The following is a 16,702-nucleotide window of genomic DNA, read 5'->3' on the forward strand; positions in this document are numbered from 1 at the left end:
GTAAGCTGCCCTATGGAGTGGATTACATGGAAGGAACTGAGGGAGGCCTCTGGGCAACATCCGGTGAAGAACTGAGGCCCTTAGTCCAACAACCTCGAGGAACTGAAACCTCCAGCAACCTGTGAGTGACTCTAGCAAATTCTCCTCCATCAACACTTGAGGTATGACCGTGGCCCCAGCCAACATCCTGACTGCAACAGGAGGGACCTTGAGCGACAGGAACCCAGCTAAATTGCACCCACATTGCTGACCCACAGAAACTGTGTAATAAATATTTGTTGTAAGCCACTAAGTTTTGGGGTGATTTGTTACACAACAATAAATAACTAATGTATCTACCTACTCACATAATTATGAAAATAACATAATACCCTAACAGGATCCAGTGATTCAGTGTCCAGGAGGTCAGGCATAAAGGTAATATAAAAGTAAAGTAAAAATAGTAACGTATCTTTTTTTTTTTTGAGATGGTGTCTCACACTGTCGCCCAGGCTGGAGTACAGTGGCACGATCTCTGCTCACTACAAGCTCCGCCTCCCGGGTTTACACCATTCTCTTGCCTCAGTCTCCCCAGTAGCTGGGACTACAGGCGCCCACTACCATGCCCGGCTAATTTTTGTTGTATTTTTTAATAGAGACAGGGTTTCACCTGTTAGCCAGGATGGTCTCGATCTCCTGACCTTGTGATCCGCCCGCCTCGGCCTCCCAAAGTGGTGGGATTACACGCATGAGCCACCGCGCCCGGTCAACATATATTTCAATATATAAATACTCAGGCATGATGGCACTATGAGGTATAATGAAGATTTCAGATGCTTGTACCTATATGTAGAATTACTTTGAATGCAGACTGATTTGAGTGAGTATTGTCGACCTAAAAGGAAGAAGCTGAGGCAAAATTAATATAAATAGAGAGTTTATTTGGGCCAAACTTGAGGATTGCAACTCAGCAGCATAAAGTGGCCCAGAATACACTCTAAGATTAGCAGCAGGTACAAGTGGATTTTTAAAGGAAAAGAATGAGGACAGGGAGTGGGCTGATACAAAGTTGTCTAAGGAATTCTCATTGGTTTACAAAAACAACATTGATTAGTGATTGGCTAAACATTATCAAGCTATAGGGGGTGGGATATAGTGTCTGGTGGGGCATAATTAGGCTAATTTATACCCAATACTTGGGGAATGGCAAGCAGTTTTTTTTTTTTTTTTTTTTGAGGCGGAGTCTCGCTCTGTCGCCCGGACTGGAGTGCAGTGGCCAGATCTCAGCTCACTGCAAGCTCCGCCTCCCGGGTTTACGCCATTCTCCTGCCTCAGCCTCCCGAGTAGCTGGGACTACAGGCGCCCGCCACCTCGCCTGGCTAGTTTTTTTGTATTTTTAGTAGAGACGGGGTTTCACCGTGTTAGCCAGGATGGTCTCGATCTCCTGACCTCGTGATCCGCCCGTCTTGGCCTCCCAAAGTGCTGGGATTACAGGCTTGAGCCACCGCGCCCGGCCGCAAGCAGTTTTAAGACATAAATACATAGCTCAAAAGGGGGCAAGTAGGATGTGATTGCCTCTCATTTTAATGCCTCTCGGGGCCTAATAATTTAACTCAGATTCCTCAAATCAAAGTTCTTTTTTCAGTATTCACTCTTCAGATTATTACAAGTGATGTTGCTTTTGGTGACGTTATTTCTTGAAATGGTATACAGCTCTTGATGAACTCCAAACAAAACAAAATACAATTACTATTCAATTTTGGGGCAATAACATTCCTAGAAAATTCATCGTACATTAAAAGTGTGGGAAAATGCGTTGTGTTTATTAACAAACATAGGTTCAAGTCTCAGATAATCACTTTTCACTCACCGAATGTTCAGCAGGACATTCAGAAATCGTATTATGGGATTTTCTTTATGTAGCATCATCTGTTACACTATAGGACACATATTTTATATCACTAGCTCTGGCCTTCCAATGCCTGTGGTTTTCCCAATCATTGTTCCGACCAAAAGCCTTCCCTGGTGGACACGGTGGCTCACACTTGTAATCCCAGCACTTTGGGAGGCTGAGGGGGGCAGATCGCTTGAGGTCAAGAGTTTCAGACCAGCCTGGGCGATGTGGTGAAACACCATCTCTACTAAAAATACAAAAATTAGCCGGGCATTGGTGGTGTGCGCCTGTAATCCCAGCTACTTGGAGGCTGAGGTGGGAGGATGGCTTGGGCCCAGCAGTTCTAAGCTGCAGTGAACCCAGATTGCGCCACTTCACTCCAGCCTGGGGGACAGTGAGGCTGCGTCTCAAAAAAAAAACAAAAATAAGGCCGGGCGTGGTGGTGCACGCCTATAATTCCAGCTACTCGGGAGGCTGAGGCTTGAACCCGGGAGGCGGAGGTTGCAGTGGGCCGGGATCGCGCCACCGCACACTCCAGCCTGGGCGACAGAGTGAGACTTGGTCTCAAAAAAAGAAAAACAAAAACCTTCACAAAATTTTAAATGCTTAGTCTTGCGACACCATCTCTTGGAAATTTCTGGTGAAGCACAGTATCCCCAATAATTAACACAGTGCTTAGAAACGGTGGAACCACAAATCTTTAAAATGATTTAAAAGCATTTGTGTCAGATAAAGGACCGCTGGCTAGCCCTCCTACGATCCATAGCTTCCCAGTCCCCAAACAGGAAGCCGTGATTCAACGCGCAGCAGCAAATTTAGGGTGACAACGAGATACACCCCACCTAGCCCGTGATTTCCTTTTCTTTGTTAGTTTTCAATTCCTTCAGGGTTACAGGGAGGAGAGCCGGTCTCCTCCGCTAGAGACTGTCGCATTTCCGCCGCTAGGCCGGAAAGCACCACAGTCCTCCCGCAGGCCGCAGCCAGCTACTCCCAGCTCCAGCCCCGCCCATCACCGGAAGTGAGGCGGCGGAAGTAGCGTAACCCCCTGGGAGCCAGCCGGGGGGAAGCTGTGGGTTGGAGAGCTAGTGGGATGGCAGATGAGGAAGAAGACCCCACCGTGAGTGACCGTGTCTGTCCAAAACCTCTCTTTTCTTCGCTCCGTCGGGGCTCAGTAGCGGAGACAGAGTTCAGAATCGGATCTGCTTGCCTTAGTCAGTTCCGCCAACAGAATTCGGGGACTTCCCGCCCTAAGGATTGATCATATTAGAAAGTGGGGAACGACATGAAGGAAGAGTAGGTTTTGTGACCCCTTTCCCCTTGATTTTGGTCTGTATTTGCCAGACACTGAAACACGTACAGAATCATCAGAGGTCAAAACTGACATCTATTAGCGCTCACTATGAACCAACAGTTCAATTGTTAACAAAACTGTACTTACTGTGAAGTAATGGGAAAAGAATGCATTGAAAGTCAGACAGCCTGGATTTCAAAATATCCATTGTCTCTAAGCAAGTTATTTAACTTTGACAATCAGTTTTCTTGTTACAAAATAGGGTTACGGGCTTCCTTAAGGAACGTTTTTAGCACCGTATAAACAAATGCTTAGTAAATATTAGTTTTGCTTACTACAAAGTCTACAAAGGTAGACTTTGAGTCAGTCTCAACTGTTTAACGATAACAGTAGCAATAGGCCACCTTAGTTGTTTAAAAATAAAACCTATGTTCATTAGAACTCTTACACGTAGAAGCAGTAGGATTATTTGTTAGGAACATTGTAGAAGCCATTTTTGGATGAGTTGGGAGTTGGACTAGATACATAGGCCCCTTCAGTGCTAAGGTTTCGTGTTTTTTGTTTTTGTTTTCCTGCTTCCTTTAGGCTTTGTTGCTTATCTGTTAAAAATGAAAAAAAAATGTTATTATTATAATATCAAATGCAAGGCAATTATTTGACATTTCTATATATACATTTTTTAGTTTGAGGAAGAAAATGAAGAAATTGGAGGAGGTGCAGAAGGTGGACAGGGTAAAAGAAAGAGACTCTTTTCTAAAGAATGTAAGTACTATTGACAATGATTTTGTTATAGATGATGAAAACTTTTGGACATCTCCTTTCAAAGTACATTTATTGCTTTGAATATTTCCCTGTAGTGACAATATTCTCAGACTAGCCTATCAAATTCTGTTTAACTTTTGAATCAGATAGTACCAATCCTAACTCCAATTATATGTGTGTGTATGTGTGTGTATAAATTGCTTTTTAGGTGAGCAAATGTAGTTCGTGTTTTAATTTGGGGCAGAAGAACATACCTCCATTAGTTTTCCTCTTGCCTTTGCAGCAGTAGAAACAGAGGCTCCTTTGTAAGCCACAGATGATAATGGATCCTGCAACAGGTGTTGAGGGAGAGTAGCAAGTGAGTTGGGGCTTGGGCTTTGGACTAAGGCCATGAACAAAGTAAGAAGGTGGTGAACAGCTGGGTGCAGTGGCTCACGACTGTAGTCCCAGCACTTTGGGAGGCTGAGGCAGGTGAATCACTGGAGGTCAGGAGTTCGAGACCAGCCTGGCCAACATGATGAAACTGCGTCCCTACTAAGAATACAAAAATTGGCCAGACATGCTCGCTTGAAGCCAGGAGGGAGAAGTTGCAGTGAGCCAAGATTATGCCACTGCACTCCAGCCTGGGTGACACAGCAAGACTCTGTCTCAAAAAGAAGGTCGTGAATAGTGTAAGGCATTATAGTGACATGGAGGCTAGATGCAGTGGCTCACGCCTGTAATCCCAGCACTTTGGGAGGTCAAGGCAAGCAGATCGCTTGAGCCCAGGAGGTCAAGACCAGCCTGGGCGACATAGTGAAACCCTCTTTCTACAAAAAATACAAAAATTAGCAGGGCATGGTGGCACACCTCTGTAGTTCCAGCTACTCTGAAGGCTGAGGTGAGAGGATGGTTAGAGCCCAGGAGGTGGAGGTTGCAGTGAACCCGATTGCGCCACTGCACTCCAGCCTTGGTGACGGAACAGACCCTGTGTCCAAAATAGATAAATAAACAAAATAAGCAATGACATGGAGATTATAATGTATTGATTCTCCATCCTACCCCCTCAGTAGATGGTTTTGACCCCTTTTGGCAACACGAGGAAGGGAGAGGAGCTGCTACTACTGATGGTACAGGCCAAGCCCTGGAACACAGCATGAGAATGTGCTCTCCATCTCCCAGTCCTGGGTCCTTTATGTAAAGTTATATCTAAGTATTGAGAGATGAGGCAACACAGATTTATCATATGGTTTATTTAGGCTGGGTTATATCTGAGCAGTTCCCAAATGTCCTTCAAACTGCAGGGTCAGTATATCTTTTTTTTTTTTTTTTTTGAGACAGAGTCTCACTGTCGCCAGCCTGGAGTGCAATGGCATGATCTTGGCTCACTGCAACCTCTGCCTCCTGGGCTCAAGTGATTCTCCTGACTCAGCCTCCTGAGTAGCTGGGACTACAGGCATATGCCACCACGCCCAGCTAATTTTGGTATTGTTAGTAGAGACGGGGTTTCACCATGTTGGCCAGGATGGTCTCAATCTCTTGACCTCATGATCTGCCATCTCAGCCTCCCAAAGTGCTGGGATTATAAGCATGAGCCACTATGCCCAGCTTCAGGGTCAGTATATCTTTTTTAAAAAAAATTATTTTCTTAATTTTTATTTATTTTCTTAGGGACAGGGTCTCACTCTTCTATCCCTGGGGCTAGAGTACAGTGGCGTGATCACAGCTCACTGCAACCTTGAACTCCTGGGCTCAAGTGATCCTCCCACCTCAGCCTTCTGAATAGCTGGGACTATAGGTGCATGCCACCATGCCCAGTTAATTTTTTTTTTTCTTTTCCCCTGAGACAGAGCCTTGCTCTGTCACCCAGGCTTGAGTGCAGTGGCGTTATCTCGTCTTACGGCAACCTCCACCTCCTGGGTTTAAGCAATTCTCCTGCCTCAGCCTCTCGAGTAGCTGGTTTTACAGGCATGCGCCACCACGCCCTGGCTAATTTTTTGTATTTTTACAAAATACAAAACGGGTTTCACCATGTTAGCCAGGCTAGTCTCAAACTCCTGACCTCAGATGATCTGCCCAACTCGGCTTCCCAAAGTGCTGGGATTACAGGCACGAGCCACCGTGCCCAGCCATACCCAGCTAATTTTTGTATTTTCAGTAGAGACTAGTTTCACTATGTTGGCCAGGCTGGTCTCAAACTCCTACCCTCAAGTGATCCTCCTGCCTCAGCCTCCCAAACTGCTGGGATTGCAGGCATGAGCCACCACACCCAGCCCAGCCAGACACTCTTATTTTTTAACCATCCAAATCCTTTTCCATATTTTGTTTCCTCACTAAAGCTGACCATTTCTTATTTCATTTCTCTGATGCTCCTTATACTATTATGTGGTTTTACTTATTATATCAGCATAAGAATGGGATCCTTGTACCAGAGCATCCCAGAGTGATGTTCAGTTGGTTGTTAGCGAAGACCTTTGTTCCAGTGAGATTAGTTTGTGATGACAGGAATTTGGAATCTTCAGGCTTCTCCTTATCTTACCTCAATATTCACAGAGGTTACTGACAAAAGATCTGTTCTCCTGAACCTTAAAAAAAAAAGTTTGTGGGGGACTGGGTACAGTGGCTCATGCCTGTAATCCCCGCACTTTGGGAGGCCAAGATGGGAGGATCACTTGAGGTCAGGAGTTCTAGACCAGCCTGGCCAACATGGCAAAACCCCGTCTCTAATAAAAATACAAAAATTAGCTGGGCATGGTGATGCATGCCTATAATTCCGCTACTCAAGGGCTGGAGACGGTAGCTCATGCCTGTAATCCCAGCACTTTGGGAGGCTGAGGTGGGTGGATCATGAGGTCAGGAGATCGAGACCATCCTGGCTAACACGGTGAAACCCCGTCTCAACTAAAAATACAAAAAATTAGCTGGACGTGGTGGCACATGCCTGTAGCCCCACCTACTTGGGAGGCTGAGGCAGGAGAGTCACTTGAATCCGGGAGGCGGAGGTTGCAGTGAGCCAGGATGGCGCCACTGCGCTTCAGCCTGGGTGACAGAGCAAGACTGCCTCTCAAAAAAAAAAAAAAAAAATTCCAGCTACTTGGGAAGCTGAGGCCGGAGAGTCACTGGAACCTGGGAGGCAGAGGCTGCAATGGGCCTATAGAATTTCAAAGCATTATCTGGCATTTGTTTATGCCTTTATAGACCCTTTAACCAAATACAGTTTACGTACTTCCCATATAATAAGTTTCCCTTTTCCAGTGAAATATATTTTCTGTCTGGTGAATTCTGCCCATCAAAATGTTAGTGACAAAGTATCTTCCTCAAAATATTTAAACAAAAACAGTAAACTTAAAATGGAGAATTCTGGAAGACACCATGTTAACCAAGTGATCAAAGCATCACTAATAACATACAGTATATTGACATTATATACCCCAGATATGATGCATTAAGAGGACACATCACCTTGGTGTTCTTCCTGGTAATGTCTAATTTCAATCTAATGAGGAAACATCAAAGAAACCCAAATTGAGGGATAGTCTACAAGATAACTGACCAATATTCTTCAAAAGTGTCAAGGTTTTTTGTAAACAATGGTTTCATTAAAAAAAAAAAAGGTGTCGGCCGGGCGCGGTGGCTCAAGCCTGTAATCCCAGCACTTTGGGAGGCCGAGACGGGCGGATCACGAGGTCAGGAGATCGAGACCATCCTGGCTAACACGGTGAAACCCCGTCTCAACTAAAAATACAAAAAATTAGCTGGACGTGGTGGCACATGCCTGTAGCCCCACCTACTTGGGAGGCTGAGGCAGGAGAGTCACTTGAATCCGGGAGGCGGAGGTTGCAGTGAGCCAGGATGGCGCCACTGCGCTTCAGCCTGGGTGACAGAGCAAGACTGCCTCTCAAAAAAAAAAAAAAAATTCCAGCTACTTGGGAAGCTGAGGCCGGAGAGTCACTGGAACCTGGGAGGCAGAGGCTGCAATGGGCCTATAGAATTTCAAAGCATTATCTGGCATTTGTTTATGCCTTTATAGACCCTTTAACCAAATACAGTTTACGTACTTCCCATATAATAAGTTTCCCTTTTCCAGTGAAATATATTTTCTGTCTGGTGAATTCTGCCCATCAAAATGTTAGTGACAAAGTATCTTCCTCAAAATATTTAAACAAAAACAGTAAACTTAAAATGGAGAATTCTGGAAGACACCATGTTAACCAAGTGATCAAAGCATCACTAATAACATACAGTATATTGACATTATATACCCCAGATATGATGCATTAAGAGGACACATCACCTTGGTGTTCTTCCTGGTAATGTCTAACTTCAATCTAATGAGGAAACATCAAAGAAACCCAAATTGAGGGATAGTCTACAAGATAACTGACCAATATTCTTCAAAAGTGTCAAGGTTTTTTGTAAACAATGGTTTCATTAAAAAAAAAAAAGGTGTCGGCCGGGCGCGGTGGCTCAAGCCTGTAATCCAGCACTTTGGGAGGCCGAGACGGGCGGATCACGAGGTCAGGCGATCGAGACCATCCTGGCTAACACGGTGAAACCCCGTCTCTACTAAAAATACAAAAACTAGCCGGGCGAGGTGGCGGGCGCCTGTAGTCCCAGCTACTCGGGAGGCTGAGGCAGGAGAATGGCGTAAACCCGGGAGGCAGAGCTTGCAGTGAGCTGAGATCTGGCCACTGCACTCCAGTCCAGGCGACAGAGCGAGACTCCACCTCAAAAAAAAAAAAAAAAAAAAAGGTGTCAAGGTTTTGAAAGATGAAAAAGTCGAGGAACTGTCAGAGATCAGAGGGAACAAAGGAGACATGACAACTAAATGGTATGGGAACCTGAAACAAAAAGGACATTGGTGGAAAAACTCGTAAAATCTGAATAAAGTCTGTACTTGTACCGATGTTAATTTCTTAGCTTTGATGACTCCCTATGGTTGTATAACATGTTAACATAAGGGGAAGCTGAATATAGGGCATATGGGAACTGTGTACTATTTTTGCAACTCAGCTGTAAATCTAAAATTATCTTTTTTTAAAAAAAGGCAAAAGCACAGAATCCAAAACAGAAAGATAAAACCTATTGGCTCCTGTGTTTGTTTTTTTCCTCCTGTTTCTGGACCTAAAGACTCTTGCCAGTGTAAACCCTAGGGATATGTCTATCTCAGGCTGGTTTCCAAGTCACCCTTTTCTTCTGTAGGCCTGGCCTACTTTCTTCTCTTTGTACTTCTACTAGTTTTTACTTCTTCTAAATAGAGGAATTATTCTTAATTTACTCATTTCTTCCTTTAGAAGTATTCTACAAGTATCTTTTTTTAATTTTTCTTTTTTTTTTTTGAGACAGTCTCCCTCTGTCGCCCAGGCTGGAGTGCAGTGGCGTGATCTCGGCTCACTGAAAGCTCTGCCTCCTGGGTTCACGCCATTCTCCTGTGTCAGCCTCCCGAGTAGCTGGGACTACAGGCGCCCGCCACCACACCCGGCTAATTTTTTGTATTTTTAGTAGAGACAGGGTTTCACCTTGTTAGCCTGGATGGTCTTGATCTCCTGACCTCATGATCCACCCACCTCTGCTTCCCAAAGTGCTGGGATTACAGCCATGAGCTACCGCACACAGCCGTACCTTTTTTAAAAAAAATAAAACTTAGATACAATAAATTGTGCAAGTCTTAAGTGAACAGCTTGCTGAATTTTATGTATACTATACAGTCAGCCCTCTATATCCATGGGTTCTGCATCCATGGATTCAACCAACCTCAGATGGAAAATATTCAGAAAAAAAAAAACTGTGTTTCTATTGAACAGGTACATATTTTTTTTCCTGGTCATTATTCCCTAAACAATATAATATAGCAACTATTTACATAGCATTTACATTGTATTAGGTATTGTAAGTAACCTAGAGATGATTTAAAATATAGATAGGATGTGTTTAGGTTATATGCAAACTCTATGACATTTTATATCTGGGATTTGAGCATCTGAAAATTTTGGTATCCACGGGAGGTCCTGGAACCAAGCTCCCAAGGATACTAAGGGGCAACTGTATACACGTGCACACACACACACACACACATTCACACACTTGTAACCACTACTAAGATCAAGATAATAAAACACTTGCAGCACTTGACAGTTTCTTACCATTTACATACACGCCTTTGAGAATCTGATGAAAGTTATAATTATTCCCAGAAAAATGCACATGTACAGATAATGTATAAAATTTTTCTGTATGATTTTAGGGTCGTCTCAAGGACTTTTTTTGAGACGGAGTCTTCCTCTGTCGCCCATTGGAATGCATTCGCGTGATCTTGGCTCACCACAACCTCTGCCCCCTAGGTTCAAGCAATTCTTCTGCCTCAGCATCCCTAGTAGCTGGGATTACAGGCAAGCGCCACCACGCCCCCCTAATTTTTGTATATTTAGTAGAGACGGGGTTTCACCATGTTGTTTAGGCTGGTCTCAAACTCCCAACCTCAGGTGATCTGCCCACTTGGGCCTCCAGAAGTGCAGGGATTATAGGCATGAACCACAGTGCTGGCTTGTCTCTGGACTGGGAGTTTATAGGTGATAGGATAAGAACCTGTGTGGATCTCAGCTGAGTGTGGTGGCTCACACCTGTAATCCCAGCACTTTGGGAGGCCAAGGCAGAAGGATTGCTTGAGTCCAGGAGTTCAAGACCAGCCTGGGCAACAAGGTGGGACCCTGTCTCTATGAGAAAACAAAAATAAATAAATTTTTAGAAACCAGTTCAAAACCAGCCTGGGCAACATAGTGAGACCCCTGTCTCTAGAAAAAATTTAAAATGGCTGGCTGTGGTGGCTCATGCCTGTAATCCCAATAATTTGGGAGGCCAAGGCAGGCAGATCACCTGAGGCCAGGAATTCAAGACTCTCCTGGGCAATGTGGCAAAACCCTGACTCTACTAAAAAATACAAAAATATTAGCCGGGTGTGGTAGCGCATGCCTGTAATCCCAGCTACTTGGAGGCTGAAGCTTGAGAATCTCTTGAACCCTGGAGGTGGAGGTTGCAGTGAGCTGAGATTGTGCCATTGCACTCTATTCTGGGTGACACAGTGAGACTTCCGTCTCAAAAACACGCCACAAATTAGCGAGGCATGGTGGCATGTGCCTGTAGTCCCAGCTGCTCACATGAGCCAGGGAGGTTGAGGCTGCAGCAAGCTGTGACTGCAACACCTCTCCAGCCTGGGCGACAGAGCCAAGACTGGCTCAAAAAAAGGGGAGCAAAGAAAAGAATTCATATGGATCCTGTCTGCCCTAAACTGCAAGTACCAACAAGTGCGATGCTATTGTGGGTATGAGGAAAGACCTGAAGCAGATCAGCTGGGTTCAAACTCAGGTTCCATCTCTTAATAGCTTTGTGACCTTGGATAAATCAGTTACTGCAGTGCTTTAATTTTCTCATCTATAGAGTGGGGATAATCAATAGTATCTACCTCAAAGGATCATTGTGAGGATTAAATGAGTTATATATGTAAAGACTTATGAGAGTACCTGGCATATAATAAGGACTATATACAGTTTATCTTTTGCAGTTTTTTTATTTCTGTATATTAGACTTCTCTCTCTATTATTATTATTATTATTATTATTTTTGAGACACAGTCTCTGTCACCCAGGCTGGAGTGCAGTGGCACGATCTCAGCTCACTGCAATCTCTGCCTCCTGGATTCAAGTGATTCTCATGCCTCAGCCTCCCGAGTAGCTGGGATTATAGGCATTTACCAACACCCCCAGCTGACTTTTGTGTTTTGTTTTTAGTAGAGACGGGGTTTCACCTTGTTGGCCAGGCTGATCTCAAACTTCTGTCCTCAAGTGATCTGCCTTAGCCTCCCGAAGTGCTGGAATTACAGGCGTGAGCCACCATCCCAGCCTTCGCCCAGCTAATTTTTGTTTTTTTTTTTTGTAGAGACAGGGTTTCGCCATGTTACCTAGGCTTGTCTCAAACTCCTGAGCTCAAGCAGTCTAGTTGCCTGGGCCTCCCAAAGTGCTGGATTACAGATGTGGGCCACTGCACCCAACCTAGACTTACCTTTTTCATTTCCTACGGTTTCTTCAGATGAAGCCTGAAAGGGCTTTGCCAGCAGTTGTATTGATCTAGGAAATGTCAAAATTCCTTGTAGTAAGCCCTCTGCTTTCTAATTTTGATTACCCTGTTGCTTCCTGTAAGAATGTATTTGGGACCAGGCGCAGTGGCTCACGTCTGTAATCCCAGCACTTTGGGAGGCCGAGGCAGGTGGATCAAGAGGTCAGGAGATCAAGACCATCCTGGCTAACATGGTGAAACCCCGTCTCTACTAAAAATACAAAAAATTAGCCGGGCATGGTGGTGGGTGCCTGTAGTTCCAGCTACTTGGGAGGCTGAGGCAGGAGAATGACGTGAACCCGGTAGGCGGAGCTTGCGGTGAGCCGAGATCGCACCACTGCACTCCAGCCTGGGCGACAGAGGGAGACTCTGTCTCAAAAAAAAAAAAAAAAGTATTTGGAGAACTTTCTCTCATGTCTTTTCCCCTATGGTAATATCAGTAAAGAGTCTACCTTTTTTCCAATGCCCCTCTGCCATGCCCACACACAAAAACTGTCTCCAAAAAAGGCTAAGCTGTTGCTATCTGTCCTGTCTCCTGCCAGAATTTCCTACTTAAAGGTGTTCTGCTGGGGTCAGGGGCTGGTAAATAGATGATAGAGATTAGGAAAACACTGTTTACCTTAGGGTTCAGTAGCTGGGAGGAAGGAAGAGTTTGGTTGGCGGCTATATGGGAACAGTTGGTCATCAGACTGTCCTTAAACCTTTTACACCAGAATCCATACTTGGAGATAACAAATACAATGTAAATATGTTTTTATACCAATATTGTCTATAACTTGGTTCACTTCTAGTTTATTTTTTTAAAGCATTAAATTGTTAAATCTGTAAAAGTAAACAAAAGTGATTGTTCTTTTACAGTGCGATGTATGATGTATGGCTTTGGGGATGACCAGAATCCTTATACTGAGTCAGTGGATATTCTTGAAGATCTTGTCATAGAGTTTATCACTGAAATGGTAAGATTCTTTCCTAACTTGTCTTACTTAATTGAAGAATAGATATGAAATATTAAACTTTAGGTAAGACTAGTAACTTATGTCATCCTTTGAAATAAGCTATCCATCTGAGTGCTTGTTTGCAGAAGTTATTGGTTACTGTTTATCATTAAGGATGGAGGTTATATGTATATATTCTATCCCCCCTTCTTCCTTTTTTTTTTTTTTTGAGACGGAGTTTCATTCTTGTTGCCCAGGCTGGAGTGCAATGGCGTGATCTCGGCTCACCGCAGCCTTTGCCTGCCGGGTTCGAGGGATTCTCCTGCCTCAACCTCTGAGGAGCTGGGATTACAGGCATGTGCCACCACGCCTGGCTAATTTTGTATTTTTAATAGAGACTGAGTTTCTCTGCATTGGTCAGACTGGTCTCGAACTCCCAACCTCAGGTGATCCGCCAGCCTTGGCCTCCCAAAGTGCTAGGATTATAAGCGTGAGCCACCGCACCTAGCCTCTTCCATTTTTTATAAGGACATAATTATAATATCCTTGAATAAAATAAAAATATTACCCCTAATGCCATTGTCCAACGTAGGTTTATTTTTTTCCCCTCCTTTTCCAGTATTTAAAGATATACAATGTTTTTTTGTGTGTGTGTGTGTGACAGGATCTCACTCTGTTGCCCCAGCTGGAGTGCAGTGGCATGATCGTTGTGCACTGCAGCTGAGACCTTCCAGACTCAAGTGGTCCTCCCACTTCAGCCTCTCAAATACCTAGGACTATAGGCATATGCCACCATGCTCTGCTTTTTTTTTTTTAATTTTTTTTTTAGTTTTTTTTTTTTTTGAGACGGAGTATCGCTCTGTCACCCAGGCTGGAGTGCAGTGGCACGATCTCCGCTCACTGCAAGCCCCGCCTCCTGGGTTCAAGCCGTCTCCTGCCTCACCCTCCCGAGTAGCTGGGACTACAGGCGTCCGGCACCACGCCCGGCTAATTTTTTGTGTTTTTAGTAGAGATGGGGTTTCACCATGTTAGCCAGGATAGTCTTGATCTCCTGACCTCTTGATCTGCTCGCCTTGGCATCCCAAAGTGCTGGGATTACAGGCGTGAGCTACCGCACCTGGCCAGCTCTGTTAATTTTTAAACTTTTTGTAGAGACAGGGTCTCACTATGTTGCCCAGGTTGGTCTTGAACTCCTGGGTTCAAGCGATCTAACCCCTCAGCCTCATAAAGTTCTGGGATTACTGGTGTGAGCCACTGTGTCCGGCTCAATGCCATATTATTAAGTATTTAGCTTCTATTTTTTAGTCATTAGAAATAATGCTATGATAGGTCTTCAGTTTTGCACAGGTGAGTATATAATGACAGGGGATGAGGTAGATTTATTTGGTTTTTAGAAAACCCACCAATATTTATTGGGTATTAAGATGGAGGAGGACAAAAAGCATAAATGAAATGGGTGAGTACACAAAATGATAAAATTATTTTATACAAATGAAGACAAAATCTACATATATCAAAAAACAGAAAAGGAACAATAAAGTTGACATTTTAATGTCCTTAAGATATTTTTCTGGCCGGGCGCGGTGGCTCAAGCCTGTAATCCCAGCACTTTGGGAGGCCGAGACGGGCGGATCACGAGGTCAAGAGATCGAGACCATCCTGGCTAACACAGTGAAACCCCATCTCTACTAAAAATACAAAAAACTAGCCGGGCGAGGTGGCAGGCGCCTGTAGTCCCAGCTACTCGGGAGGCTGAGGCAGGAGAATGGCGTAAACCCGGGAGGCAGAGCTTGCAGTGAGCTGAGATCCAGCCACTGCACTCCAGCCTGGGTGACAGAGCGAGACTCCGTCTCAAAAAATATATATATATATATTTTAAAGTGCCTGTGAAGCATAAAGGGGAACATTGCTAATAACCCACTACAAAATGGACAGAGGACATAAGGAGAAAGATAATTCACAAATGAATAGCCATTATATAGCCATAATAATGAGAGAAAATCTTCGACCTCACTTGCAATTAATAAATGCAAATTAAAACAGTAAAATATTAGATTGTAAAAAATTCAATGCAATATGTTTCTTTGTAATAGACTCACAAGGCAATGTCAATTGGAAGACAAGGTCGAGTACAAGTTGAAGATATTGTCTTCTTGATTCGAAAGGACCCAAGAAAGTTTGCCAGGGTTAAAGACTTGCTTACTATGAATGAAGAATTGAAACGAGCTAGAAAAGCATTTGATGAAGCAAACTATGGATCTTGACACTTTTTGTAGTTTCTGAAAATTACTGTCTGGGGAAATCATATATAATAATTGTATATTTTCTAAAGTAAGGTTCTGATATCTAGCCATGTAAATGAAAGATGGAGAAAGTTTTCAGCCTTTATTTTTATGCCTTTGATTTTAGAGTGATATGGGTGTATTTAATTGCCTGCCTTTGTATTACCATACTTGAATTACTTACTGGGGTTTAATGACCACACATAAGTCAATGTACCTTGCAAAGCATGCCGTTCCTTCTGACTTTTGACTATCTAAAGGATAAAGTAGTATTTATCTGTTAGGTATGTTTATGCCCTTGTAAGCTATACGGTAGCTTTTTTTTTTTTTTTTTTGAGCCAGATTCTCGCTATGTCACCAGGCTGGAGTGCAGTGGCACGATCTCAGCTCACTGTAAGCTTCACCTCCCGGGTTCAAGTGATTCTCCTTCTTCAGCCTCCCGAGTACCTGGAACTACAGGTGCCCAACACCACGCTTGGCTAATTTTTTGTATTTTTAGTAGAGGCGGGGTTTCACCGTGTTAGCCAGGATGGTTTCAATCTCTTGACCTGGTGATCCACCTGCCTCGGCCTTTCAAAGTGCTGGGATTACAGGTGTGAGCCACCATGCCTGGCCTACTGTAGCTATTTAATATGTGAAGTCTAAATGGCATTTTTGACTCGACAGCTCAGACTTGTACTTCATGTATTCAGAAGTTTTTAGACAGCAACTAGTTTATTGTCTAGTTTATTATTAAAGATAATGAATTAGGCCAGGTGTGGTGGCTCACACCTGTAATCCCAGCACTTTGGGAGACTGAGGCAGGCAGATCACTTGAGGCCAGGAGTTCGAGACTAGCCTGGCCAACATCGCAAAACCTTGCCTCTACTAAAAATTAAAAAATTAGCCAGGCATAGAGGCATGTGCCTGTAATCCCAGCTACTCGGGAGGCTGAGGCAGAAGAATTGCTTTGAACCCAGGAGGCAGACATTGCAGTGAGCCGAGATGGTGCCACTGCACTCCAACCTGAGGAAGAGAGTGTGACTCTGTCTCAAAAAAACAAATACAGATAATGAACTGGTTTGCATTTCTTTTAAAGAGATGATAGAAGAAAATATAGTTTTTTGTGAGAATGTTTATATCTCTTAAAAGATAATCTGTTTTAATTTTCTTCAGATAACAAGTTATTATTATTTTTTAAGAAATCAAGTTTCATATGAATAATGCTGTGTTGGAAGGCTTTTTGATTTAAAATCTTTTCAGATTTATGACATCCTGTTAAGTTTTAGGAGAACCTGTTTTCCCAGATCAGATTTGAGCTTCTAAAAATAAATGCTTTCAGTAGAAGGAATGGCACTGCTTAAAAAGCTCATGGCAGGATAAGCATTTGGGTTAGTGTTTTATTAACATATTTTAAGTACTTGTTCATTGTGGAAATGTGTCCTTGACTAAAACCACATGTGGCTATGGAAACCATGTTTGTAGTTTTGGA

General features: G+C 43.7%; 1 protein-coding gene across 1 annotated transcript; it reads left to right on the top strand.

Moving 5' to 3' along the window:
• Positions 1-2,878: 2,878 nt before the first annotated feature.
• TAF13 (TATA-box binding protein associated factor 13) lies at positions 2,879-15,662 on the top strand. Its single transcript, XM_033198306.1, has 4 exons — positions 2,879-2,990; positions 3,848-3,926; positions 12,873-12,970; positions 15,043-15,662. The coding sequence occupies exons 1-4, from the start codon at positions 2,964-2,966 to the stop codon at positions 15,211-15,213; spliced, it is 375 nt and encodes a 124-aa protein (XP_033054197.1). The 5' UTR covers positions 2,879-2,963; the 3' UTR covers positions 15,214-15,662.
• The last annotated feature ends 1,040 nt before the right edge of the window (positions 15,663-16,702 follow it).

This window comes from Trachypithecus francoisi, unplaced genomic scaffold, assembly GCF_009764315.1.
Source record: "Trachypithecus francoisi isolate TF-2019V2 unplaced genomic scaffold, Tfra_2.0 Lachesis_group5, whole genome shotgun sequence".
NCBI classification, from domain to species: Eukaryota; Metazoa; Chordata; class Mammalia; order Primates; family Cercopithecidae; genus Trachypithecus; species Trachypithecus francoisi.

Excerpts from the sequence above, each read along its gene's own strand:
- TAF13 (XM_033198306.1), top strand. The coding sequence starts at position 2,964 with ATGGCAGATGAGGAAGAAGACCCCACC. Across the intron at positions 2,991-3,847 it reads ATGAGGAAGAAGACCCCACC|TTTGAGGAAGAAAATGAAGA; the intron begins GTGAGTGACCGT and ends TACATTTTTTAG. Across the intron at positions 3,927-12,872 it reads GAGACTCTTTTCTAAAGAAT|TGCGATGTATGATGTATGGC; the intron begins GTAAGTACTATT and ends GTTCTTTTACAG.